Here is a 25,892-nt window from a genome sequence, read left to right as displayed (position 1 = left end):
GCTGAAACTTTGCGCATGCGTATGATCGCCACCACAATGGCTGCGTTACGTATTTGCGCCATAGTCCCGATATAAACCATTCCTTTGGTGAAAAGGGTTAAAAACACACATCTGTAATGTATCTGTAACCACCATTACTTTCATTCCTTCCCCGCATTCTTATTTATTATACTTAAACAAACAGTAAATACGCCGTAGAGAATGAGTTATTGACCACATCTAAGAGCAGTTATCGCATAATTCAGACCTTTGGGGCTTGTTTGTATTGTTTTATTTAGCTGACTCTGGATCTGTGGACCATTCCACTTCCAGGTCCGCCGTCATTACGTTCAGGCAATATCATGGACTGCCTCAAAGGCGCATCACAAGGCGGAGTTTGGGGTCCTGAGCTCTCTCTTTCCGCCGTACCCGCCATCTTGTAGAGACCGGGGGTAAGAACCTCTCCGCGTTAAATTGTATTTTCCTTTATATTATCGAATAGTTAGTGCATGGTTATTATTTATATGCAGGCTTTAGCTCCACCACTATGTGTCACTTCGTTAATATGGTTTGAAAAGGCGGCCTTGGGAGTGAAGTCCGTGTGATGTGGGCAGAAGCAGTAGCGTGGCTCTCCATGTGGGCTTCACGGGCTGAGAAACGATCTTTAGGAACAAATTCTCCGGCCGACAACTCATTGCCCTGTGAAAGTAAATTTTACCCGGCATTTGTCCTAGGTTTTTGGTCTATTTTATGGCAAGACTGAAGATTATGTAATCTTAAACGTTAAAGTTGTCTATGTAACCCTTATATCCCGCAGTCAAAGTAATAACTTGATGATACTCAATCCAATCAACGTAATCAAAACCATCCGCATGTACCGTCCTGAAGTATATGGGGAATATATTTGACCACTCTTTCTCTTCTCTGGGATCGGCTCTAATTTTTTAGCCCCTTCAACCAGCAGGCTCTGGGCAGGATAATGGAGATTATGGGTTCTCAATGCAATCTTATTGTCCTTTTTTTTTTTTTTTTTGTCCCCGTTTATGGTTAATCTTTATGTAGGTCTTAAAGTAATATATCACTGAAAACAGTGATGCACAGCACTAAGATGACAATTATGTAACTTGCTTTATACACATGTAGCTTTCTCGAATTTAATTAAATGCGATCAGGCTCTTGTCATAACTAACTTATGTGCCTTCTTTGCTATCAGTAATCAGGCATCATGACGAACACCAGAGGCAAGAGGAGGGGGACCAGGTACATGTTCAGCAGGCCATTCCGCAAGCATGGTGAGGACTTGCTTAAAGTGCATTCAGCATTACTTTGATGGATTGGAAAATTTGCTTCCATGCAACCATTGTAGAAAATTACATGAATTAACTGCCAGTATTTATTTTACAGGCCCTATCCCCCTGTCCACATACATGCGCATCTACAAGAAGGGCGATATCGTTGACATCAAGGTAAGATGAAGCACGTTAACTAATAACTTTGCTTGGCAGATAATCTTTTTTGGTATGGAAATGATGAATGGAATCACCTGAACCTGCAATGAAATAGTGTCATTAGTAACAGCAAGGATTTGTCAACAATGAGTTGGAAAAAGAACACAGTGGAGGAAATTAAATGCTTATTGGCTCCAGTCTTTTGTAAACTATTGGAAAAAAGATAACTTGGTGGTTGTCATATGGTTCATTGTTAAATGTGACTTACCTTCAGGGCACAGGTACCATTCAGAGAGGAATGCCTCACAAGTGCTACCATGGTAAGACTGGACGTGTCTACAACGTAACCCAACATGCTGTCGGCATCATTGTCAACAAGCAGGTCAAGTAAGTAAAAAGTGCCTTTTAGTGATGTGTATACAACTATCAGTGTCTAGCAACCTGACACACCAAAGGATGTCAAATTCCAAAAAACATAATCTACTTGTCAATCCTTCAACTTTCTCTCAGGAGTTGAACTTAATAAAGGGAATGAACTTCACCGTGGTACTATCTGGAGGTGATCATTGCAACCAAAGAAACCAGTCTATCGTCTGGTCAAAATGAGTGATCAGTGTTGTGTTGAATGTATGATTCAGTGTAAGGAAAACTTTCAGCTTTTGTGTTTGCTCAAATACGTTATCTAGAGAAGGATGGATGTGACCCCATCTTCACTTTGCCACCAGGAATCTTTATGTCCTCAGTGGTCATTCATGTGGGGAAAATTATTTCATCCTAAAGCACTCCAGTCTAACTTATGTTTTACCTGGGGTACCTGGAGGAAACAGCTGATATTGCAACAGCATTATTTGAAATCTTTTTGACCAATACCTACCTGACAAGTTGCATGTATGTCTTGATTTGTGTTGAATATGACTTGATTGCTTTGGCCTCTCACAGGGGCAGAATCCTGGCCAAGAGAATCAACGTTCGCATTGAGCATGTGAAGCACTCTAAGAGCAGGGACAGTTTCCTGCAGCGTGTCAAAGAGAACGAGAGCAAGAAGCTGGAGGCCAAGCAGAAAGGCAGCTGGGTGGAACTGAAGCGCCAGGTATGAAGCTGAAAATGACTTGTACTTGAGTAATGTGGAAATTCTTCAGATGAAAGAAATCATTCAGATGTAGTGATTTGAATCTACATGGGCTTATATAGCCACCTTTTTTAGTGTTCACATTAAAACTATCAATTTATTAATTTTGTCATAGTTTTAACCTAATAAAAGATTTAGTATTTACAATGAAACAGCTAACTTGAGATTATTTCTTAGTTGTTTTTTCTTTTACAAATCAGTCTTTTAATCACACGTGTCTCCACAGCCTGCTCCTCCCCGTGATGCTCACTTCGTTAGCACAAAGAAAAATGAGCCACAGCTGCTGGAGCCCATCCCCTACGAGTTCATGGCATAATGTGCTAACCAGAATAAAAAGATTTGTACACACAGACACACTACTTGTCAAGTCATTATTTCACTCATGAGTGTATCCTGAAATGTCATGATGTGCTGTCACTCTGTGATGATTCGCCTCTTTTGATTGCTTAAGATGAAATCAAGAGCACTTTTTATTTCACCGGCGATCTGAGAGTGACTAGAATCATGTCACAAGCTTTTTCTCGTCTATACGCATCATAATCTTTCACATAGAACCACTTGGCTTAGCTACCAGCTTTACTGACACTTGTAAAAGTTCCTCTGTTTAATTCTTGTAAACTTATATGTGAGACATTCAGTAGGAACCACTGACTAAATTCCTACCACCTGTTTAGTTCATGATGGATTGCTGTCTCAGCCTATACAGATAACAGAACAGGGCCATTGGTAATCTTAGCATTTTTGCTTTTTCTGCCATTAAATGTCTGCTGTGAAGACTTTGCCTCCAGGTACATGTGCTACAAACTAGGATTTGAGTTTGAATGGCAACCTCAGTTTGAACGCTGCGTTTTCAGCCCTACCTTAATACCACTTATTACTTGGGAAAATCAGCAGGGTGACCTTTTGAACTCTTATCCTGCTCTGGGTGCTGTAACCAGTGAAACCCCTGGCTAATCAAAGACAGGAAGACAAATGAACAAAAGTTTACCATTGATGAACAATTGGAATTTATATAAATTAGATGATTTGTTACCTTGTTTGAGTCTTTGTGTGTTAACGCGTTTAAAATGGCTTCTGCCAAAGGATAATATATGATAACCCAGCTAACAAATTTTAGGGACTTTCCTGTCCAGCTGTGTTCATTGGGTTAATCATTATAGCTTCATTTTGGTGAAACTATTGAGTGTTTAGCTTTTCGCCCCTTCAGCTCAGAATAACACAAGTAGACTCATCTGGAATTAAGTAAACTCCGACATCTTTGAGAAATTATCCACACACTATTAAATAAATCCATAATTATGAATGCTGCCTCTGTGGGAATGTTCGGACCACATAAAACCTCTAGAGAAGAGAGGAGTCTGAGTGGATGGATTAAACTGGATCTTTAATTACTGTAAAAAGGACTAAACCATGAGTAGCCTGATGAATCACTGGTTTAGTGTGGTTTTGTCTCTTACGCAGTCTAACTTTGTTCAGTAGGTGGCAGTGTGCAACAGGATATGTGCTGGATTCAGAGCATGCCTCAGGTTTTTACTTCTGACACACCCCAAACGTGTAGCTATGTATTGTCACACTTCACGATATTCAAGGAGTCATACAATTGAATTGATAAATGTTAAGACCCATACAGGGACATTTCTAAACATTAAGGCTGACCCTGATTCGGCAGTTCCATCATTAAACTCTAATTTACCCTTCAATATCATTTTTCAGGGTCTCACCTTTGGAGTATTTTCTCACAGTCATAATTTGAGCTTTTAGGACTGACATTCACTTATTGAGATAAAATATATTTTCAGCCATTTTTTGCTATAGTTTCCCCCGAGAGCATATAAATTTAAAGACTGCAGTTCATTTAAATCAGACGGTCAGTCCCTTTATAACAGTGCTAACAATAAGTTCAATTGCACTGCAGTTTGTATTTGGATGATTTGCAGAGCTCAATAAAAAGCTGTGAAACAAAAACAACTTAAAAAGATGAAGGTTAATGTAAATAAAAAATGAGTTTGGGAACAGGAAATATGTGTTTGTTCATACATATGTGGATCCACAGACATGGGTCCTGTTTTCTTACCTTGCATTTTGTATTTACATGCCGTAGTCTTTGTGTGTGTGTGTGTGGAGCACTTGATGTGTTTAATCAGTGGAGGCTGAATGGCTGGCTGGTTATGTGACAAATAGGTTATCTCAACCCACCTCAGTACTTTACCCAATATTTACACGAATTAGAACCAGTTTGCAGAGATGGGGGGGCACAGCTGACAGGATGAAGTGTCTGTGTGTGAGAGAGGAAGCCAGCAGTGACTCGGGCCAAGAATTAGTTTAATTTCTCTTCATTTTCTCCCTCAATATCATTTGAATGTTCTTGAAAGGGCAAAATTGAGGAAATAACTGGTTTTAATTCTGAAAAGGAAAACAGTGACTCCTTTTCGAGCTCAAAGGGAAGAGAGTCTTTATTCACCCCTATAACCCTGTAGGCCTGAGGTCAGGGAATTCAGACACGCTCTTATCTGAGCCGAGTAATAAGTATCCAACAACCTGGGGAGATAAAAATAGATGGAAAAATAAAATGCTATCAATCAATGAGCAGGTTGGCAGCCAAAGCCTTTGGTATTGATGTGTTAGGCCTGGATTTTGCTGTGTGTATTCAGATAAGGGAAATGTATCTTTACCTTTTTGTATATTCTGGCAGTTTATAGCACTGATCCTATGTTACATTTATAAACTCAACACAAAGGGTTTGCATTTCTGCTACTTTGTTCTGTGAGAAACCTAACTAATGGGACATTTTTGCATTATTTGATCTCATCTAATCAGTTTTTAGGAATATTTCCATCCTGCCTATACATCTACAGTAGGTCTTTTGTGTGTGTTCGCACAGATACACCTGAGTGTCATGTGTAGCACTGACTCATGGAAGTTACTGATTGAAGGAACAAAAAGCAAACAGAGAAGGAGAGCGTGAAAGCAAGCGATAGGGAGGAGCGCAGAAAGACGAGGATTGTGGATAAAAGCTGTGGAGCACTATGAACTCCTTAATCACACGTTTGACACCCACAGATTGAGTCTGTCAGCTCAGCCAGCAGCTCGGAGCAGCTGTATCGACTCACCATGTTACATATTAACCACACACACACAAACAGTAGATAATTGAGTTTGGAAACAGATTTGCACCACCACATGCAAGAAGAGGCATGTGTGGAAATTCAAAGAGAGATTCAAAGTGTTTATTGTCATATGTACAGTAAACAAACACATTTCCCTGTACAATGAAATGCTTTTTGCTGTCCACAATGAATGCCAAACACAGAGAAGATGGGCAAATCGAATAAAAATAGGACAATCTCAAAAACAACAGAAATGGATAATGTGAAAATTTCACAATCATCAGCTGAATAACTGCACTGTATTTAAAGTGCAGGGTTATTTAATTTAATTTGATCACTAATTTTGAACAGTATAAATGTAGTGGAGTTGAAAGTGTACTACTTGGACCAGAGATATGAACTAGTATAGAATGTATTTGTTGTTTTCATTTTTAATGTCTGACAAAGTATTGGCATTTAAGTTCATGTAATTCTTGACCACAAATGAGATTCCTCCCATTTCCACTGCAATTTGGTCTTTCACCAAAATTGTGAGCAAAAAACTAATCCTTTGAACATTGCTCTCCCCACATCTTCTTCTTGTCTTTGATCATGACAACAGTATTTGTGACTGTGGTACAAAGGTGTGACACTGTGTTCACATGGTTTGTGTGTGTGTCTGGGAAAGGCACAAGGAAATCTCACTTTAGGCCAAACAGAGTGCATGTTGTATCTCTAGTTATCAGAGACGGGGGAGGCAGGGCCATATATGTGGATATTGGGCCAGCTGTATTGATCCCGGCCCTGACAGCAGGGAGGGGAAGGGTTAGGGGGGACCGGATGAGAGGAGGAGGCTGATAACGATGTCAACTCATGCAGGTATGCTCACCTGAAGCATGGGAGGGCACTGAGTTAACGCCCAACAGGCTCTCAATAGGCCTTATTCACAAAAGTCAGTCAAAGGTTTCACATGAGAGCACTGCATGGGCACAGAGGGTCATCTCTAATGTTTACACAAGCAGATAGTGTAACTGGATTGCATCTGATTTACTTTTTTTTTTTTTTTTTTTTAAACCCTTGAATGTTTTTCTTTTTTATTCAGAATGTGAGAATGTAATCTATCTTATCTTTCAAATGGAAAAGTTGAGTTCAATACAAACCTTGCTCACATGCTCAATTCAAAATTTCCCAGGGTGTTGCTGTTATAGACTTTGGTCTATATAAACAAAATCTTATGTGGCAGTATGCAAAACGTTAAGGTGACTTGAGGTGGCTAATATTAGCAAACTTGAAATAAATACTGCAACAGAAACTGCAAATTCAGTTTGTTTTTCTAGCTCTTATCACTTCTTCTTTTGTGCTAACATCGCGCACAGTTACAGCAATTTGTCACAAGATATATTCTTAAATATATATTCAGATGAAGAAATTTTGTTTTACCATTTACAATCACCTAAAACAGAACTACATCACCTCTGCTTTTCATATAGAAAAATTGAGCTGGGAACCAGATATTGTATGGTTCTGTTAATAGATTCAATTCATTGTTTGGTATGAGTAGCAGCTTATGGTGGCTAATGGGAGCCAACTTCAGAGATATTGTGTAAATGAATCTGGCTGAGTCAGTTTGCATGTTCCCATGACTCACTTCTATCTGTGTCACTGTTTCACCACTTTTGAGTGTTTGCTATTATCCTATAATTGTCACTTGTGGCCAAAGTGACTTGTGTTCAGATAATGGCAGAGTGGTTTTGAAGTAAGATTATTTGCCCATTACTAAACAGACACTGCAAGACACCAAGGGGTTAAAATGCTAAAATGTTTCCTAAAGTACATTACAGCCATACTTAACTAGAATTTAATAGTATTAACATAAATGATAAGATAGTGGATATTTCCAATATTGCCATACCCTGGTGAAATTAGACAAAAGCAGCAAAACACCTTATTGAACTGAGAGACAATCTATTTTAATGCTTGGAAAACAGATTCTCCACTTGTGAAAGTAAGAGTGTGTTATTTTTCTTGCAAAAGCATCTGGTCCTGTGCTAAAGACTATGAAATGTTGTTTAGTTTCATGTTTGTGGGTTACAAATGACCTCAGTGAAGACTGATTTCTGACAATAATAAATCACAGTAATCAGAAAACAATATTGGAGGGTTGATAAGATTGAGATTAGGGTCATAAATACTGTGTGTGTGTGTGTGTGTGTGTGATGGATGGCGACACTGAGTCGCCACTCTTCTTGCTTGTGTGCCACACACAGAGCAGATCAGCAGATAGGGACACATACTGCACAGAGCCGGGGTGACACTTTTAAAGCCCGAGTCAAAACAGTCACTTACGTTCAACATGTTTGAGTATCAACAGGATCACGATTAACCTTGGGGCTTCAGATCATTTTCCAGCATCTGTTCCATCTCCTGTACTAATAATCTTACACAGTTGAGTGTATGTGACTGCTGAACACAAACAAATGATTAAGTGGCAGGAGTTTCTCTGGGTGTCTGAATGCAAAAAAAAAATAAATAAATAAGGAGTTTGTCATAGTAAGGGTGTTTTATATTTCAGGGTCAGTGAAGTAGGACACCCCCTTCTTCCCCCAGTTGGTACACTCCACTTAGGTAAATTAGGCACAGATGAGCTGCTGCTTGTAGGTCACTTAGTGTCCTGCCACATACAGCCATTTTTTTTTGTCTGTGACCAAAATCACCACATCTCCACATCTCTTATTAAAGATGGGCGAGAGGTTGCATAGTGAAAAAACTTATGTTTGTTCATATTTTGATTGTAAAGCTGCATTCAGTAAGTCATGGAAGCTAGAGGCTCACCTTTGTAAACATACAGGATTGGTAAGTAGCTGAGAGCTGCTGAGTCAAACAGAATAAAGCAAAACCATTTCCCTGTTGATGATGTGAAAATGTTGAGTTCATGTCAAATGTTCCCCTTCATTTTACTCAGAAACCTTTCTGCTGTGAGAACTGTGACAAGAGCTTTTGCACTCGTTATCAACTCACCAGACATGAGCTAAGTCATAGTGGGGAGAAACCACACAAGTAAGCTGCTGTGCTCTTATTTAAAACGATTCTAACAAGTGAAATGTAACCTTGTTGCTCTTTGTCAAGATGCCCTTGATTGTTGTGTAGGTGTCTGGCTGATGGCTGTTCAGAGGCCTTCATCACAAACGCCAGCCTGAAGAACCACATGGCCCGAGTTCACCAGCACCAGGAGAAGCGATATCAAGTAAAGCCATGCTGAAAAATGTCTGCTTTTCCTTTGTTTTGTCAAGTATTTTGGGGATTTTCCTGCATTATTATTTGGTCTTGTCTTTTAGTGTGACCATCAGGGCTGTGAAAAGGATTTCCACAAGAAGAAACAACTTAAAGCACACAAGTGTGAGCACCAACAGGGTCTGCCTTTTCAGTAAGTGGCTTCAGAGTCAAGGCAAGAATAATTGCAACTTGATCCTGTTTTCAGCCATCTAAGATATAACCTTCTTTTTTTTTCTTTTTTTTTTTTTCTGATTCTTTTAATATAGCTGCTCTTTCAGTGGCTGCATGAAAGAATTTCCCTCTCGTGGAAAACTAAAGCATCATGAGAAAGTGCATGAAGGTGAGTGGGTAACCTGAATGGTGTCTCTCGCCCCCCCCCCCACCCCTTGAATGACTACATCAAAAACCCTTGTTTGTCTCTGAAGGCTATGCTTGTGAGGCTGAGGTGTGTCCTTTCCTGGGAAAGACGTGGACAGAATATCTGAAGCACAGAAAGGAACATAAAGGTATGAGTGTGAGCGTCCATTTAGTTGTGTTGTACACATTGTTACTCATGAGCTGAGTCACAAATACAACTGTATTTTAATGACTCTCAGTCAAGGTGCCCTGTGGACAATGCAAACGGCAGTTTAACAACGCCTGGTTCTTGCACCAGCACGAGCTGCGTGTCCACTCTGGGGAGAGGAAGATGCTGTTGTGTCCCCAACAAGGCTGTGACAAAAAATTCACTCGTCGCTTTAACTTGGAGAGTCATGTACTGGGAGATCATGAGGGCAAGAAGTGTTTTAGCTGTGCCTATCCTGGCTGCAGCAAACAATTTGCTATGAAGGTAAGACTTTATTGTTAATTCACCCAAATCAAACTACTTCAAAAGTGGTATGGCGCCATACTTCTAGCTTGGGTGTTAAGTTAGAAATTTTAATATACATATTGAAACTACTGCCCAGTACAACATGAGATGGACGCTCTGAAATGGGAAAGTTGCAGTATTTGCAGCAACATATCCCAGGAAGGACTACAGATGATCCAGACTCAGTTTTTACTGTAGGGGAAAAGGTTAGTGGATGAGTTGCTGACTTTTTTTTTTTTTTAAGTTATACTTTGGCATGTTTCAGTGGGAGATATTTACTGAAGGCAAGAAACTGATGATACATGGTTGGATACTATTAGTGTTTTTTTGTTTTTTTTTTTTTGTTTTTTTTTCTCCCCCCTCCTTTTTCCTTTTCCTCCTCATCCATTGCGTCATGTATGCGGTGAAGTTTAACTAGTCTCAATTGTCTAAAAGGAAAGCCTGTGGCGACATGGAGTGGTGCATGACCCAGCAAAGAAAAAGCTGAAGGTATTCTGTTTAACTTAATTTTTTCTTTATTTTTATATGTATAAATGGAAAGCTTTCACACCAACCTTAGTGTCTTATGGCTATGCATTCTCCCCTTCCAGCGGCTTCATCTTAAAAATCAGCCTGGGCACACAGCACAGCGGGGCAGGCTGGAAGCTGCAGCCAATCAAGCAGATGCCAACAAGCTTGCTGCAAGGCTGCGCAAGACAACTTTATAGATGATTAAAATCTTGAGGCTGCATTATACAAGTGTCTAATATTAGCATTTTCATGAATGAGGAAAAAGTACTTTTGTTTCTTTTCTTTAAGCAAATATAAAATAAAGCCTCAGTACTACAGCACTATAGTAAGTCTCCCTGTTTCAGTCTGAACAGTTCCTAATAAAGTGCCTTCAAACAGCACGAGAGTCACAGACCACTGTGGAACAATAAATCCTCTGAAGGAATTTTTTTATTAAACAAACAGCACATTCACACACATGTATAAAACTCCAGCTGATGGGACAGCTGGTTGTCATGGTGATGAGGCCTTAGGGTAGTTGAACCCCAGGGTGCGGCAGGTTTTCTAATAAGGCCTGAGGCTTATTCAGCTGGATACAGCGCTGGTGTTGCAGAACATCTTGATTACAGGTCATTATCCTGGATGACTGAGGATTACAGGCTACTTCTCATTGGAAATATTCTATCTCTACCCACAACGATGCATCCACCTGAATACAGCCCTGGATTCTACACTGCCGGGTGAGATGAAAACAGCACAGATCGCCTGTTAACAGTTGTAGTACCATTCTCCCTGCGGGAGAGAAGACAACATGACCATATGAACACAGCAGTGTGTTTGTGAGTGCAGTCTGTTGAAGGATGTGGCACGATCTGGATCAGTTCCCACTTGGTCAGGACTAGTTCAGTCCTGCTGGGTCTACTACAGTTCTGAATGCTTTTGGTCCTGGATTAAGCCCGGTATGGAGCGATGTACAGTAGCGTGTACCAGTTCACTTTGGCCAAGGTCGTTCTCAATATAGAACATTCTGGGTGGACTCAGTGTGGTGCGCAACCTGCCGTAATCTGGCCTAGCTATACCAGGCTACCAGGCCAGGACACTACAGTAAGCGCCACCCGGCTTCGCTGCTCCTTCAGCATAGGCACCAGAGCAGAGTGGCTCATTCCTGCTGTCGAAAGGCCATTGACTGCCACGATCATATCACCACACCTAGGACAAAAACAAAAGACAAGTCAGTTTGGACTATAAATAGCACCTGACAGCTGGAGTCAAACAGTTCTGCTTTGTAGAGCCTCATATGAACAGAGTCTTAAACATTACGACCAAAGAAACCTAAAACAAGTTAACGCCTTCTAATCACAGGGATTTGTTTTTTATAGTGCTGTGTGGGAGCAAACATTCAGACCTCGGGTCAAATATTTCTAGCTCGCTTTGGCAACACTTACAACAATTCCCCTTTTTTAATGAAGTTTTCCTACCTCCATTTTTTAACTGAAGAGTTGCATATCTTTTTTTCCACTTAAAACAGATTTAAAAAGTTTTTTTTCTGATATCTGGTAGTGATGGGAATCTCAGATTCTTTTCACTGACTCGAGTTTATACGAATCATTCACCAAAGTGAATCGGTCATTTGAGTCACACAAGCTCCACCCAGGCCCAGTCCCTGCTGATTTCATACTGTTCAAACCACAGATTTAAAGCAGGAAGGTTATAAACTGCAAGGAAGTGAAACAACAAACCAGAGCTACTGCTTTTCCCACAGGGCTGATACAGTGATTAACTTCAGTTTCCACTACAGAGACACGTTGTCTGGTCTCTTCTTTGCAGTTAGTTTACAGTAGCAGGGATGAGTCAATGAACGAGTTAATAGAGATGAGGAATCATGATTCATGAGTCAGTAAGATGACTTTTGAGTTTTGAACTAATCGCTCAGGAATGGCACATTACCAATAACTGGTATAAAGATTGGGTCAAACAGGATGATTTATTGGTCGTAGGCTGCATTGTGACAATAGATAAGGCCTTTGATGTGCATGCAATCACAAGACCATAAATTCATCATTCTTTGCTTTCCAAATGCTCCAGGTCTTTTATCTTGAAATATAATAATCATTGTAAAGAACTGAAGCAGACTGAAGGTCTGTACAAGATTAACTTCTTTATATGATCATACATTCATAAACGTAACGTAAATAAAAGTAACTATATTTATTTTTCTTATTTTACTCCATTCCTCAGGAGTGCTATATCATCACACCACTCTTTTCAAACACTAACTGGAGATCACAGTTTATTCATCTGATCATTCACTCCTGGTATGAGCCACCAACAGTCATGTGGGAAAAAAAACAAACTCAAATCACTCACTTGAGGCGGCCATCATAGTACGCAGGTGTGCCGAGGACTATGGTCTTGATAAAGAAAGCCTGATTGCCGTGGCTCTCTTCATATCCCCCAACAATACTGAAGCCCCAACTGCCCGGATGGCTCCTGCGCAGCACAATCTCATGACTACTGTGGAGGTAACTGCAAGAAAAGGCAAAAGGACAGTATGAAGGAGGGCTAGACAGATAAATACGAGGGATGTTCCACTGAGAAAAGATATGAGGAAATGTATTTAATCTGAACAACTTAATCTCAGAAATATCTGTTATGACTCTTGAAATTTCCAAAAGGTGTTGAGACTATCTGGTGGTACCATTTCATATATATTTCAAACTGATGAAAAGTATTCTGCAAATTAAAAAAATAAATGAAAATGAATCACTGGGCCACAGTGAATCACTACAATAAATTTAAGACTGAGCTCAATTTACTTTTCACATATTTTCATTATATTGCAATTTTCAATTAGTGGTAGCAGTCCCATACAATTTAAACTAATTCTGACAAACAATGAGAAATAATAATAACAGAAGCAAAAGGCAGCAACCCTCCATAACAACGCTCTCTTTGTTCGACATCCAGTCACATCTCAGCACCTTAATTATAGCACATTTATTGTATCTTTCCTGTATGTTACCTGGGCAGGCCCAACCACATGACCCACGAAGGGGACCAATTGGCATCAAAGTCACTGTCATGAGTATGAGGCAGCAGTTCGTCGTGGTCAGGTTCCTCCACCATGCTGACCTCTAGCACTCGCAGTTGGACGGAGGGTGAAGCGGCGCTGGCCTTCAAGGTGCCCACAGCCTCACCGTGGCTCAGGTATGTTAAGTCCTGCCCATTGATACTCAGTAGGACATCACCTAAGGGAGCAAGAAGACATCCTTTCTAATGCAGGTCTGCATATAACAAATGGAAATTATTTTTGAGGCGTATCTATTTGACCAAGCTGAAATACTCACCTCGTTTGATTCTTCCATCCCTTGACAAGCAGCCATGAGGTTGCACGCTGGTCACAAAGATTGGCAGCTCACCACTCTTACTACCCCTCCCACCTGCGACAGTCATGCCCAGAGACTCATGGGGTTCCTTCTTCACGGTGATGTGCTTCTCTTTACAGGTCACACACTGGGAGAGGTCCTGTCAGTATGATCATACAGAGGTTACACACTCATGAACACAGCCTGAGATCTGAGCTGAGATTTAAGTACCTACATACACAAAATAATACAAACTACATTATTACATAAAATGGATTTGTATTCAATTGTCATTTTTATTAAAATAAACAAATGTGTGAAATGTTTTTTGCCAATTAAACCTTGTCCCCTGAAACAAGATGTGAGTCTTGAAATAAAAGTAATTGTTCAATAACGATGTAAACATATAGGAAATATTACCAATCCACTCCATCTCTACAAACACACACACACACACACACACACACACACACACACACACACACACACAGAAGCCTTCTTCTCACTCTATGGGTGCTGGTGCGGGATAAGTGTATGGGCACAGGACTCGGTGTAGAGCTGTGATTAGGCAGGAAGTGATCAAGGCAGTAGAGGTCTCTGGTGGAACTTGATTTTGGTGGTGGAGGTGGAGTTGGTTTGCTGGGTCGGCCAATTAGCAGGTGGACTCGCTCTCCGCTGGCCTACAAAGTCACAAATATCCGTCAGTGCGTTAAAATCAAATCTTAAGACTTTTCTAATGCTTATTTGCTCAGTGAAAAGTCAACATTTTCAGAGGAATCTGGTGTACATGAACCTGTATTATCTGTGCAGCCTGTTCTGGGGTCCCATGGCGAAGGTCCTGGTCGTTCACTGCCAAAACACGGTCATTACTCCGCAGTCTGCCATCCTTTGCTGCTAGCCCTCCCTCCAACAGGTCCAACACAAACACTCCTGACTCATCTGTTCGCCGTACTAGCTTAATGCCGAGCTGCTCTGTTGAGTCCCGCTTATGTAAAGTGATTCTCAGTGTGGCAGGGCTGGATGGAGTGCCCTCAGGAGTGGAGCAGGGTGCATGGGGAACAGCCGGAGTGGAGGAGGAAGAGGAAGGAGGTGCCCGGGAGGCACAGCGACGCTCCCTGAGCACAGTGAGCTGTAGGGTGGTACACGGCCGTGCCAAGGTAGAACGAGCAAAACTGTGGGGCACATTACTAATGTCCACGTTGTTTACCTTGGGAGAGTAAGGCAGACAGAAATTAAGAAAAAAAAACAACATTTGGTACCACTAAAAACTCCCTTTGCTAAACTCAGCTGAACTGTTTCTGTGGCCACATCACTCCAGGAGACACCATCACACTACACATAGCTGTTTGATCCATTGTTAATAGAACAGCTTTAAATAGATGTTTTAATAACACATAAGAAAGCTCGACAAAATACAGAAAGAAATTGTTCAGATGATGAGCTGTGAAACTAATACCTCATATCCCATATACAGTACTGATACTTCTCCGTGCCTTAACAGCATTGACATGAATCTTTCCAAAGGAAAGCTTTGAAAGAGCTAAAAATATTTATGTGTGAAATATAATTTATTTAAATTTTTTTTGCTAAGAAATGTTTCCCTGAAAATCAAAATTGAAAATAAGCTCACCTGTAGTATTTGATCCCCAGCCAGCAGCCTCCCATCTCGTGCAATGACCCCGTCTCTGTACACTTCCTGAATCACGATGTTGATGAGCGGCGTCTCATTTCCCCCAACGATGCTGATGCCCAGCTCAACATATGGGTTGGCCCGATGGACCTCTATGGCAGTTATTTCACCTTCAGGAAGGGAGGGCAGCTTCACGCAGCCTAACAGATGCACAAATCATATTACACTGTTAGATTTCAAATTTTAATTTCCATGTCTTAATCATAATGTTGCCTGAATGTGATTCTCCTGCTGTCTAAGATTACAGCTCTTCCACTCATATGGACGATGAACTGCAATATTTTATGGCAGATCTCTGCTGGTCAGCCCTTTGATAGGTTTGTTCAATATAATAAAGGAAGTGATGTCATACCCTCCTCTGCAGAGAGAGGTGGCGACTCCGGGCAGTCCCAGCCAGAGGAAGTGGAGCTGACGGAGCGAAGGAGGTGGATGCAGGGATTACTAAGGGGCCGTTTAACCCTGGGGACCACGCACTCCAACCCCACCACACCTGAAGACACAGAAATCAATAGATGCTTCCCAGTGATGTCATGTATTATCAATCTCAACTTTAATTCTTTCATTGTCAAACAAAATGGGTATTGGCTTACTGTCTTCCTCTGTGCTCTCCTCAAAGGCAGGGTTGTCGAGACCAGCGTCCTCTGTCCACACGGGCCCATTGCCACAGGCGTTATTCGGTCCAGAGGGTGGGGAAGGCGTGTGGTCCCTCAGCTCTGTCTGTGGCGGTGACCTGGGAGGGCTGGTCACCATCGCACGCTCATCCCCACTCTCGCATCTCGGACCATCCACGCTGGTCTGCTGACAGCGCGTCCCAGGACACCTTTCACCAAGCAACAGGTGTTCAGTTTGTTAGTCCATCTGACGTGTAAAGAAAATCAGTTTCAGCATCAGTAAATTTAATGTGACGCATTCATTCCCATTAGGAAATTTCTCTGAGGCCAGACCAGAATGCAAGTGACTGAAGGTGATTCAGTGTCGATGGGAAGGGACATTTTGGCCATTTTGCTTGATAAATGAATGAAATGACTGGATAACGACATATAAGGTGTTCCTAAAAAGTTTAGCTGCAGTGCCCAAGGTGCTTTTTCCATTAATACATAAGTCTGACTAAAGCAGGTCTATCTGTCCTGTTCCACAAATAGATATTCTTAATTAAGGAATGAATATAAATAAACACAGACAGGCAGACTTAAGGGTTTCATGTGGGTTTGCCCTTAATTGATGGTGAAGTATTTACTCTAGGTGGTAGCTATAAGCTGGTTTTATTATTTAAATGCCTCTTTTCTTCCTTCTTAGAATACTAAAAGCAGAGCATCCTCACCAGCTAATGTTATTTAGTCTTATCCAACCTTGATTGATAAATATTTACATCAAGAGTAAGAAGAAATTCGCTCCACATTGAAACTCACAGAGACACTTTAATACTTCTACTTTGTTTCATGTACATGTTTCACGTGGCTCAGGAACAGTGAAAGTTCAGCTTTCACATGTACACCTCAGTAATAAGATCAACCAGCCCACCTTGGCCACCATGGCTTGGTGCTCTCATCTTTTAATCTAATGTCAACTGTTGTCAACTGTTGCCCTAATCTTTACCACAAACAACGGTGACAGCAGTCTGTTACTATATTAGACATAAGTCTGCAGGGCCAGAGAACAGCAAACCCATGTGGGATTGAGGTTTAATCTTTTCTAAAGAATATCACGTTTGTCCTCATGGTGACCTTGGTGATCTGTCTTAAACACCTTTCCTTGTCTCCCCAGCATGAAATGGTGTGTGCAAGCTTTAGTGAGATGTTTTTTTTTAATTAAGTAAAAACTGGCAGCAGGTATAAAATACTGAACCGGAGAGCTGATGGCATTCTTTTTTAGATAGAAGAAACACTACCAAAGATTCAGGGACTGTATTTTTTTTTTTTTGTTTGTTTGTTTTTGGATTATTTTCAGATTTGTATACAAGCCAAGTAAAACCAGGTAACTTTTAAAAGGTGTCTGCTCCTAAATCAATAATACTGTTGATAATCTTGTTCCCTTCAACTAGAGCCATTTTTTACACACTTAATCCATATTCTGGCCAAATTTCCCAGCCAGGAAAAGTTAAATTCTCCAAATACTAAATGTATTCAGATAGTCTACCAAAAGTAAACTACACCCATTCATTGAACAATTGGCAACAACATCTTTTCTTTTCTTTTTTTTTTGCTTTGTCCTATGGCAATTCAGATGCACAGACAAATACATGCACAAATGCAAGATAACAAGCACAAGTAACAGAGACAATATTTTGAAAACATAATTTTGTCATGCTGAGCTCACACCCCACTGCGTTGGACTCACCACAGGCCAGGGTTGCCCTTGGCTGTCTCACAGAAGAAATGGTTGAAAAGGTCTCTGGTGTTGAAGTTGCTCAACATGTTTGCAGAATGTGAACATGGAGCTCCTGGTCAGCAAACCCATGACTGCGGTAGGGAACCACTAATCCCTCATCACATGACCTACAGCCCAATAATCCCCTCAGGGTCTCACAGCACCTGGTCCAAACGGGCCAAAAGCCAAATTGTGTGGACCAGGCAAAACCCTTAAGGTTAAGAATGGCAAGAAAGTTTATCTAATTTGGGAAAAAAAAAGATTTATAATATCTCCAAATGTTCATGTCAGAAACAAGCTCATCATGAGGGAAGTAGGTTGGGATAGGTTTTGAACTAAACCAAATTCATGAGAGCTGCAATTAAAAATGATTTTAGCATCAACTACTCTGCCACTTACAGTTTATATTATTCATATATTATTTTTTATTTTAGTGTCAATTACCTTGACATTTGTAACTTATATTCATAGGTAAATTATTTTGTCAGTAAAATGAAGGTCCTTAAATTTATTCTTTTGTCCAATCAATTATTTAAATCCCAAAAGTATTTAGTTTACCACCATAAAAAACAAAATAAAATTGCAATATCTAATCCTGGAAACTGCTCATTTATTTCATTTTTGTTTTAAAAAATGATTTCAATAATTAACAAACTTGTAACTAACTGCCTGGTGCTTTTGCCAATCATCTGACTGACTGTATTACCAGTATAATAAAGCTGCATTAGCCTTAGCAAGCTTTGGAAACCCTGGCTGTCATTCATGCACAGTGATTGATCTGTATGAGTGGATGTGTTTTAACAAAGATCATGCTCTCAAGCAAGTTACCATACATAAGCTTTATTACCGGTGTTTGAGGTGTGCCTCCAGGTCACATCGTGGCATGCTGAGGGAGCAGACTGGGGTCAAAGGGCAGGACACAGACAACTTGTCCAGCAGCTTGTGAACCAGTATACTGGATCTGCGGCACGCCGGGAGCTGCAGCCGTGTCCTGTCCAGAGGGCAGAAGTCCCTCTCCTGGAGGAAGCTTCGCAGGCAGCGGGCACAGAAGGTGTGTCCACAGGGTGTATCGAGTGGCTGCACCAGCGGCTGCAGACAGATATGGCACACCAGGTCATCGTCCACTTCCAGGCGATAGTTGTAAAGGTGGTTCTCCCAACTGCGGTGGATCTGGCCACACTCAGGGCATAGAGCTTCCAGTACTGGCTCCACCGGCCCAGATAAGCCCACTTCGCTGCCTGGGCTTCCCATCTGCGCTCCTTCAACACAGCTCAGCTTTGGCACAAATGACTCCAGTGGGGCTGTAGTGTTGGGATGGGGCACACACTCCTATCCCATAAGCTTCAATGGATGTACAGGCTGTAGAGAGGACAGATGCCCTCCAGTGGCTGATGGCACATCACCCTGCAGGTCAGAGGACGAAGCAAGATGGTTAAACATCTGTTTCAGAAAAACAACAAGTGTCTGATTATGTGCTTGTGCATTTATTCATGTAGCAAATACTTTGTGCACGTGAGCTCACGTGTCTGTGAGAGTGGCACTGTGTGTGTGTGTGCGTGTGTGTGCGGGTATATGTCAGTGAGTGTGCCCAGATTATGTATTGCTGCTCCTGTCCACTAATCTGGCACTATAATCTCTCTTTTGCTCTCGCCTGCTGCAATCTTCCAATTCCACAGAGAGGGAATTATCCCGGGATTGTGGCAGAGAGAGGACACAGATCAGAGAAAGTGGGATTGGGAAAGCAATAGAGAGGGAAAATGTTGCCAGAAAAAGGAAGAAATGAGCAGAGGCAGATAAAGGATGAAAAGAATGAGATACGAAGAAGGATGAAAGAGATTAATGAGATAAAAGAATCATAAAACACAGAAAAAATGAGACCAGAGAGATGATTAGGGGAAGCAGAAAAGCATTTTAGTCCACAAGAGAGAAGAAACAGAACAACAGCAAGAAAAAAAAGTGAAGAAAGTTGTATTAATTCTTTAAACATCCCCCTCAGCGGACTTGATATTTTTGGTTCAGGCCACGTACAGTAGATGCACTCAGTCTCCTCTGCAACAGAGAGAGAACATGCCTAAAGCAAAGTCTTGAAATATACCACTCCACTGAGCAGCGTGACTCCGCAGAGCTAATGTGGCCTGTATGCGTTGATCATTTCCACAGTGTTTCACATCCAAAGCCATTCAGACCTCCAGCCCCTCTATCAGCCGACCCCCTGTGGGCCTGATGCTACCAGCGGACAGCAGAGGGCGTGCCTCAGCACACAGCAGGCCAGCCAAGCCTCAGTGACTACCTGCCTCTGTTCCAGCGAGGGTCTGCTCTTGTCTCCATGACGACCTGGAGCCTGTTCTGTTCAGTGGGGCTTGACATTCAGAGTGTAGCCGGAGAAGGATGCAGAGGAGCCACACAACAGATGCACTTCTCTCAGCAGGATGCTCTGCTCCTCCCTGGTACAGCCTGAACGCCTGTCAGACAGCACAGATGATGATGAGAGCCCCCTTGGTTCCGTTTTTGCTGCTTTTTTCATCTTGCCTCCATTTGCACCCATTTCTGTGACAACCTGTCTGGCCTGTCTCCTTGGCTACCGGACCGGTAGTTACTTACTTCAGCCTCCTTTAAGTACGTGCTCCTGTCTGTGTGTGACTGGCTGCTTCTGTCTCCATCCCGCAGCTGGACATGAATTAATCATGAGGACACAAGGCTCCTCTGTTCCTATAACAAAGCTGTGACATCACCACATCACACGCACACTCACATACACAGACTTGTAGACATGCGAGCACAAGTCTGCACAGGAAAGACTAAACACATGCATCTACGTCAAGCATAAAAGCTTTTTAGGTACCAGATTCTGTGAATAGTCTTTATCAATAAGTAAAGTCTTTTCACTGTGGGAGCAGTTTAGAGCCTCATCCATGAAAAGCACTTAAATCTATTTTAATCATAGCTGGACCATGTAGCAACAGATTCCTTTACACAAGTCATATGAAGACTGGCAAATGTTTGTGAAAATTCTTTAATCTCACTCTGTGTGTGCATGTGTATGTGTGCGTAAGAGTCCAAGGCCATGCTGTGATTGTCTTTGCACTGCTTTCTATAGTAATAAATAACAGTCTTGGCCCTGCACCTGTCTCTGCTCATTTTTCATTTTTCGGAGATGACAATCTAATCTTGCAACACAGTACAAACCATGGACCACCTCACATGCATGAATGTCATCTCATCAAATAAGATGAGATGTCATTTCAGGCTGCAGATTTAAAAATCTTTGGTCCTGACGGCTTAGCCTAGATTTTCATAAAAACCCCACCTTGCCATCTCCTATCTTAAAAAAAATCCAGAAAGGCTGTTTGCCACTTGGAAGAACGGGCCCGCTGCTGTTCTGCAAGGTTTGTTGCAAGAGGCTGCATTTTCAGTCAGACAGACATGCAATGATAACAACAAAAACAGACACTGATTTCATTGAGAATTGCAATCATTCGTTGAGTTGTCATAGTCTTAATTTATTTTGGCAACGCACCAACTGCAGTGTCATGATCTACAAAGAAGCCGTAAGGGCTGAACACATTTGATTAGACCAGAGCTTTTTTTTTAATCATTGTTCCCATCTGTCTGACTCCATCCCAGCCCTCCACCGGCGGAAAAGCTAGGACAGATGAAGCGACAATGGCAATATCAATGCAAAGCCAGCCACACACTGACACCGTTCACACACACACAGTGAATACATGTAGATGTAAAATTACCTTTTCTTACTGATACTCCTCGCCGGGCTCTCCGGCCCCAAAAGGGGGACGATTATTAGCTGCGGGACCTCAATCAGGCATTCACCGCAACGGAACGTTCCGCAAACCCGCACGAAAACGCCCCCGTGCCTTTGGCGGCGCTGGTCCCGCCCACTGCTGTCACTCAACGAGGAGGGGCGGAGTCTGCGGCTTTCAATCGCGAGCAAACTCACGAGTGGCTGCCACAGGGCCTGCTAAAAAAAAAAAAAAAAGACAACAAAACAAATTTAAAAAAGACATACTGTTTAAGATACATATCACGCTATGCTGAATTTACCCAACTCATACTTGATGTCAACATTTTCTTGTTCTTGTTTTAATTCGTTATGGAAAGTCTACTGTTATAGTGCTTTATGAATGTACAGAAGATTAAATGGTTTTAAAAAATCATGAGGTTTGAGTTTGTGCTTGACAATGCAAGTGTGACACCACATATTTGTTTGCTTTTTGGTTTTTGGCTTTTTTTGCTTTTTGGAAAATAGTTTTAAATACCTGTTTTACCCCAAGTAGCATTTGTTAACCTCAATTCTCCCCACTGACCATACATTTGTTTTACTTTTACTTTGATCGTCTACCATCACAATTTCACATTTGATTCAAATTTCAGTAAAAAAGTATGAACATTTTAATAACAATTTAATACAGAATGGCAACTTTCATGAGGTAGCTGACGGCGCGGGGGCATCAGGCACCACTAAGGGCAGCCAAAAATACGGGGTCCTCAGTGGAAGGACCTCACGAGGAAGTAAACAAAAAAAGAGAGGATACGTTAATTAAGCGGCAATCACCGATTTCAGATGAATTACCCGGGTTGCAATACTGATTGTTGGTCGTAACGTGTCGTGGGTTGCTACCGATGGCGGAAGATAACGAGCTGGAGAAGTATGCCGTTGTTTTTCTGTTTGTTTGAGTCGACGTATCCAGCTGTTCTTTGCACACTTGTAGCTAGTTTTCTTTCGAACAGAGGATGTCCACAACACTGAACCATCCTGGGGAGGGGGGGTATTTTTGGTCGACAGCTGTTGTCTCTATTGCGCTGCAAGACAAGTGTGAGTGTGTGGTGGTTGTAAGGAAATCCTGCCACCATAATAGACCCCATTAGCTGCCGGTGCTGTGCGGTTAAAGGTCGGCTAAATCAGTGCAGAGGCTGCTGATTCAGCGACTCGGGTCACACCAGGACACCTCCGTTCACTAATGATTCATTTTCTCCTCCACTCCTTGCCCCACGATGCTTTCGCTCACTAAATGAAATAGTTCTCTCCTTGACGCCACCCTTAAGGTTTTGTGTCAGCATGTGACCATTTCCTGATGTTTTCTTTATCCCTCCATGCAGGCGTGCGGTGGAGGAGCTCCTCAGGGAGACTGACAGGGCCCGGGTGAGAGCAGAGACCATGGGCCCTGCAGGATGGTGAGCACCTGACCTGTCACCTGCATCAGCCTGCATACACATTTCATTTGTGGTCGTTTAACTGCTTAGCTGTACTCGCACAGGGCGATTTTTGTTTGCCTGTCCCGTGTTTTCGATTAGTTTTTTGTTGATCTTGTTGCCTCTGTGGCAACAAGAGCAACTTCTCCCTTTGGGGTCGAAATTAATGTTTAGTTTTTCAGTGTAATATGGTATATGCTCACAAATACACTCAATACACAAAATAAGTGACAAACAGTGATGTAAAATATAGATATAGAGGTATAAAAACAAAAACGTTAAAACTAAATCAACACAGTAGGTAGGCTGTGGGATCAACCATTTATTATTTATGAACTAACAGATTCAGTCCTCAAAGTCCTAATGAATAAGCAAAGTCCTCAATAGCTTATTCATTAAAACAAATGTGTGCTGGTGCCCCCTGGACGCTAGTGATTCAGTTCCTTGGTTACAGCTGTCAGATACTATCCTGGTGTGTCTCACTTTCAGACATCTGAGTTAAAAACTTCACTTTTTTGCCAGGTTGAAGTGTCCCTTGCGAGGTACCAACAAGCGTTTCCTCCTCAACACCCTGCGCTCCACTGGCCTCCAGCGTCCTACCAGTGATCCCAGAGCTGGACACACTGCCACAGGAGGGCATCGGAGCAGTAAGAGCCCAGACAGAGCCCGCAGCCGCAGCAGATCACCCCCTAAAGACCATAGGAAACACGGAGGTCGCACAGACCGCAAAAATCATCACACACACAGCTGGAATAAGAAAGACAAGAAAGAGGATAGAAACAAAGAGAGGAGTTACAGAAACAGAGACAGGAGGCGTGCAGAGGATGTCCACAAAAGGCAATGAATAAAGCACTTCTGTTTAGTGGAGCATCTTTTCCTGAAATCACTCCCTTTATTGTAAGCACAGAGGTGAATACTCCTTTTTTTATCTGACCAGCCGGGACATCTCACAGAACAGCTGGACTCCTGGTTACCTGGGATGTTAGGATCCAGAAAATGGACAACCTTAACTTTTTTTTATTTCTGTTGAAAAATAAGACTCCATTTTACCTTCCCCTCTATATTGATTAATTACAATTTTAAATAAAATCCAAGGTATGTTTTTAAGTTGATTCCCTTAAACTGCTCACACATCCAGTTCCTACACCAAAGGTCAGGGTCAACACCAAGGACGTGAAAATTATAGGAAAAAAATTGGCGATATATAAGGAAACTGCTGTAAATAACTAATTTAAGCATTTTGGGTTTCCCTCTCCTAATCTCTGGGTGGCATAATCAATATTCTATTACTGCCAATTTTCCCGTAAAACTATTGACTTTTTTTTTTATTATTATTTTTTCAATAGCTACACATCATGAGAAATTATGAAAATTGAAAAAGATGATCTGTGATGATTGATGAAAGCTTTTGAAAGTACATGCACCACATTGTTAGTGGCTATTGATGATGAGCTATTATTTTTTGCCTTACTTAAAAACCTCATCATTTTATGTCAGTTGTATTGCAGCATTTAGTGCATGTTGGAAGTAACAGATGGAACCATCATGGTTGGGTATTAACAAAATCCAGAGGTAGTCAATGGCTCCTGCACCATTTGTGTACTGAGGATGAAGTGTGAAGGACGTCCCAGACCTTCCCGATAATTTCAGGCCTCGTCATCGAGGCAGACTCTTAGCTGGTGAGTGCAGATGTTTAACTGAAGATGTCTAACACCAAGCATCGCCGCCCAACCATGGAGTTTGTCTGGAATGCAATATTTTGTATATTATAGACATTTGTATTCATGCATGGTAACTAAAAGAATTGTCAGATGTTTTAAAATTGAAACATGACTGTTACTTATACAACATAGGCCTACTGTTAATTTTGCAATTATTACTGTAAGTGTTACAGAGCAGACATGAGGACCTGCATCCTTTCTCCGAGTTAACCAATCCAGACTGCTCAGACTGTTTCACCTGCAGTTGAGGAGATTTGAATTCAATTATAATGCCATTACCATTATTCTGCAGTCATAATGTTTACATAAGCCATGCTGCTGTCGCCACTAGGTAAGCACATTTTATTGTGTGTCTAACTTTTTGACATATACATGCCTGCCGACTATCAGAAACACTTGTTTGTCAAAGGAGAAAAAATCTTACCCTGACACTCCTACTGGTGCCCAAGTCTTCAGATAAGTTGTTTAATATCCTTTGACCAATCTCACACACAGTGGTGTATTTCTTGGTGCCTTGGTGGGGTTAACCATATTGGAAAACAGATGAACATTTGCTCAGGGCCCATTCACATTTGGCTTTAGTCCATGTGTTAAAGCTTGCACTTTTTATTGCTCCATAGTCAGAGCGTTTTACAAGCGTGGCAACTGTCAGTCTGTGTGGCCACCATTACACATCGGCCTATTATAGTAAAGTTAAGCTGTATTACTCCTCGCTGAAGCCATTACGCAAAAAGTTCAGTCTGTAAAGTCGGTTTAAATGCGTTTAACGCTCCTCATGCCCCATAAATCACGTTGCCTCTCTCCACTGCGGAGGGGCAATAGCCTCAGTTAACTGTTTCCTTCCTTTTTAAAACAATGATCAAATATAAACACCATTAAGCCATAGTCCAGGGGGTGATTTGTATAGAATTGGTTTACTTGAACTTTATTGCATCTCTGAGTGCCCCATTAAGTTACCATGGAAAGTGCCGTAATTGCTTTTGAAGAACTCAGTGCAAATAGTATAGATACACACTATCAAGGTAAAAGCCCGGTCGTACGGTACAGTTACCTGGAGAATATTATCCTGTATTATAGCAGAGGCTCAAAATGTTGCATCCAGGGGCGGATGAGCTCGCCGGCTGGCTGGGTTGTGGGTGGGTGGGTGGGGGGAAGGGGGGGGGGGGGGTGTTCTGTGCGCATGCCGGTTAATTGAGTTTTGTTGCTCTCTCCAACCTAATTGGTTTTACCAGAAGAGCTGTTGTTTAATGGGCCGAACAGATACCAGCTAGATGCTAATGGCCGGCA

The 25,892-nt window shown here is 41.7% G+C and overlaps 4 protein-coding genes across 4 annotated transcripts; 3 read left to right on the top strand and 1 right to left on the bottom strand.

Moving 5' to 3' along the window:
* The first annotated feature begins 358 nt into the window (after positions 1 to 358).
* rpl21 (ribosomal protein L21) lies at positions 359 to 2,910 on the top strand. Its single transcript, XM_029529443.1, has 6 exons — positions 359 to 431; positions 1,193 to 1,271; positions 1,384 to 1,445; positions 1,702 to 1,814; positions 2,367 to 2,517; positions 2,783 to 2,910. The coding sequence occupies exons 2-6, from the start codon at positions 1,205 to 1,207 to the stop codon at positions 2,870 to 2,872; spliced, it is 483 nt and encodes a 160-aa protein (XP_029385303.1). The 5' UTR covers positions 359 to 431; positions 1,193 to 1,204; the 3' UTR covers positions 2,873 to 2,910.
* Positions 2,911 to 3,037: 127 nt separating this feature from the next.
* Positions 3,038 to 10,519, top strand: gtf3ab (general transcription factor IIIA, b). The gene is made up of 9 exons (XM_029529442.1): positions 3,038 to 8,495; positions 8,605 to 8,699; positions 8,790 to 8,886; positions 8,978 to 9,066; positions 9,182 to 9,255; positions 9,341 to 9,421; positions 9,512 to 9,744; positions 10,201 to 10,254; positions 10,356 to 10,519. Exons 1-9 carry the CDS (start codon positions 8,382 to 8,384, stop codon positions 10,470 to 10,472), a joined length of 954 nt encoding a protein of 317 aa, XP_029385302.1. The 5' UTR covers positions 3,038 to 8,381; the 3' UTR covers positions 10,473 to 10,519.
* An 808-nt stretch (positions 10,520 to 11,327) lies between these two features.
* lnx2a (ligand of numb-protein X 2a) lies at positions 11,328 to 18,927 on the bottom strand. The gene is made up of 10 exons (XM_029529413.1): positions 18,524 to 18,927; positions 15,900 to 16,129; positions 15,662 to 15,799; positions 15,250 to 15,449; positions 14,413 to 14,826; positions 14,126 to 14,299; positions 13,602 to 13,779; positions 13,277 to 13,502; positions 12,622 to 12,780; positions 11,328 to 11,463 (listed from the first exon to the last, which is right to left on the bottom strand). Exons 1-10 carry the CDS (start codon positions 18,925 to 18,927, stop codon positions 11,328 to 11,330), a joined length of 2,259 nt encoding a protein of 752 aa, XP_029385273.1.
* A 3,275-nt stretch (positions 18,928 to 22,202) lies between these two features.
* si:ch211-140b10.6 (protein POLR1D) lies at positions 22,203 to 24,803 on the top strand. The gene is made up of 3 exons (XM_029529453.1): positions 22,203 to 22,340; positions 22,792 to 22,866; positions 23,407 to 24,803. Exons 1-3 carry the CDS (start codon positions 22,315 to 22,317, stop codon positions 23,726 to 23,728), a joined length of 423 nt encoding a protein of 140 aa, XP_029385313.1. The 5' UTR covers positions 22,203 to 22,314; the 3' UTR covers positions 23,729 to 24,803.
* The last annotated feature ends 1,089 nt before the right edge of the window (positions 24,804 to 25,892 follow it).

Source organism: Echeneis naucrates, chromosome 20 (genome assembly GCF_900963305.1).
Source record: "Echeneis naucrates chromosome 20, fEcheNa1.1, whole genome shotgun sequence".
Classification (NCBI taxonomy): domain Eukaryota; kingdom Metazoa; phylum Chordata; class Actinopteri; order Carangiformes; family Echeneidae; genus Echeneis; species Echeneis naucrates.
The sequence above is the reverse complement of the archived record's forward strand: the minus strand, read 5'-3'. Positions and strand labels throughout refer to the sequence as shown.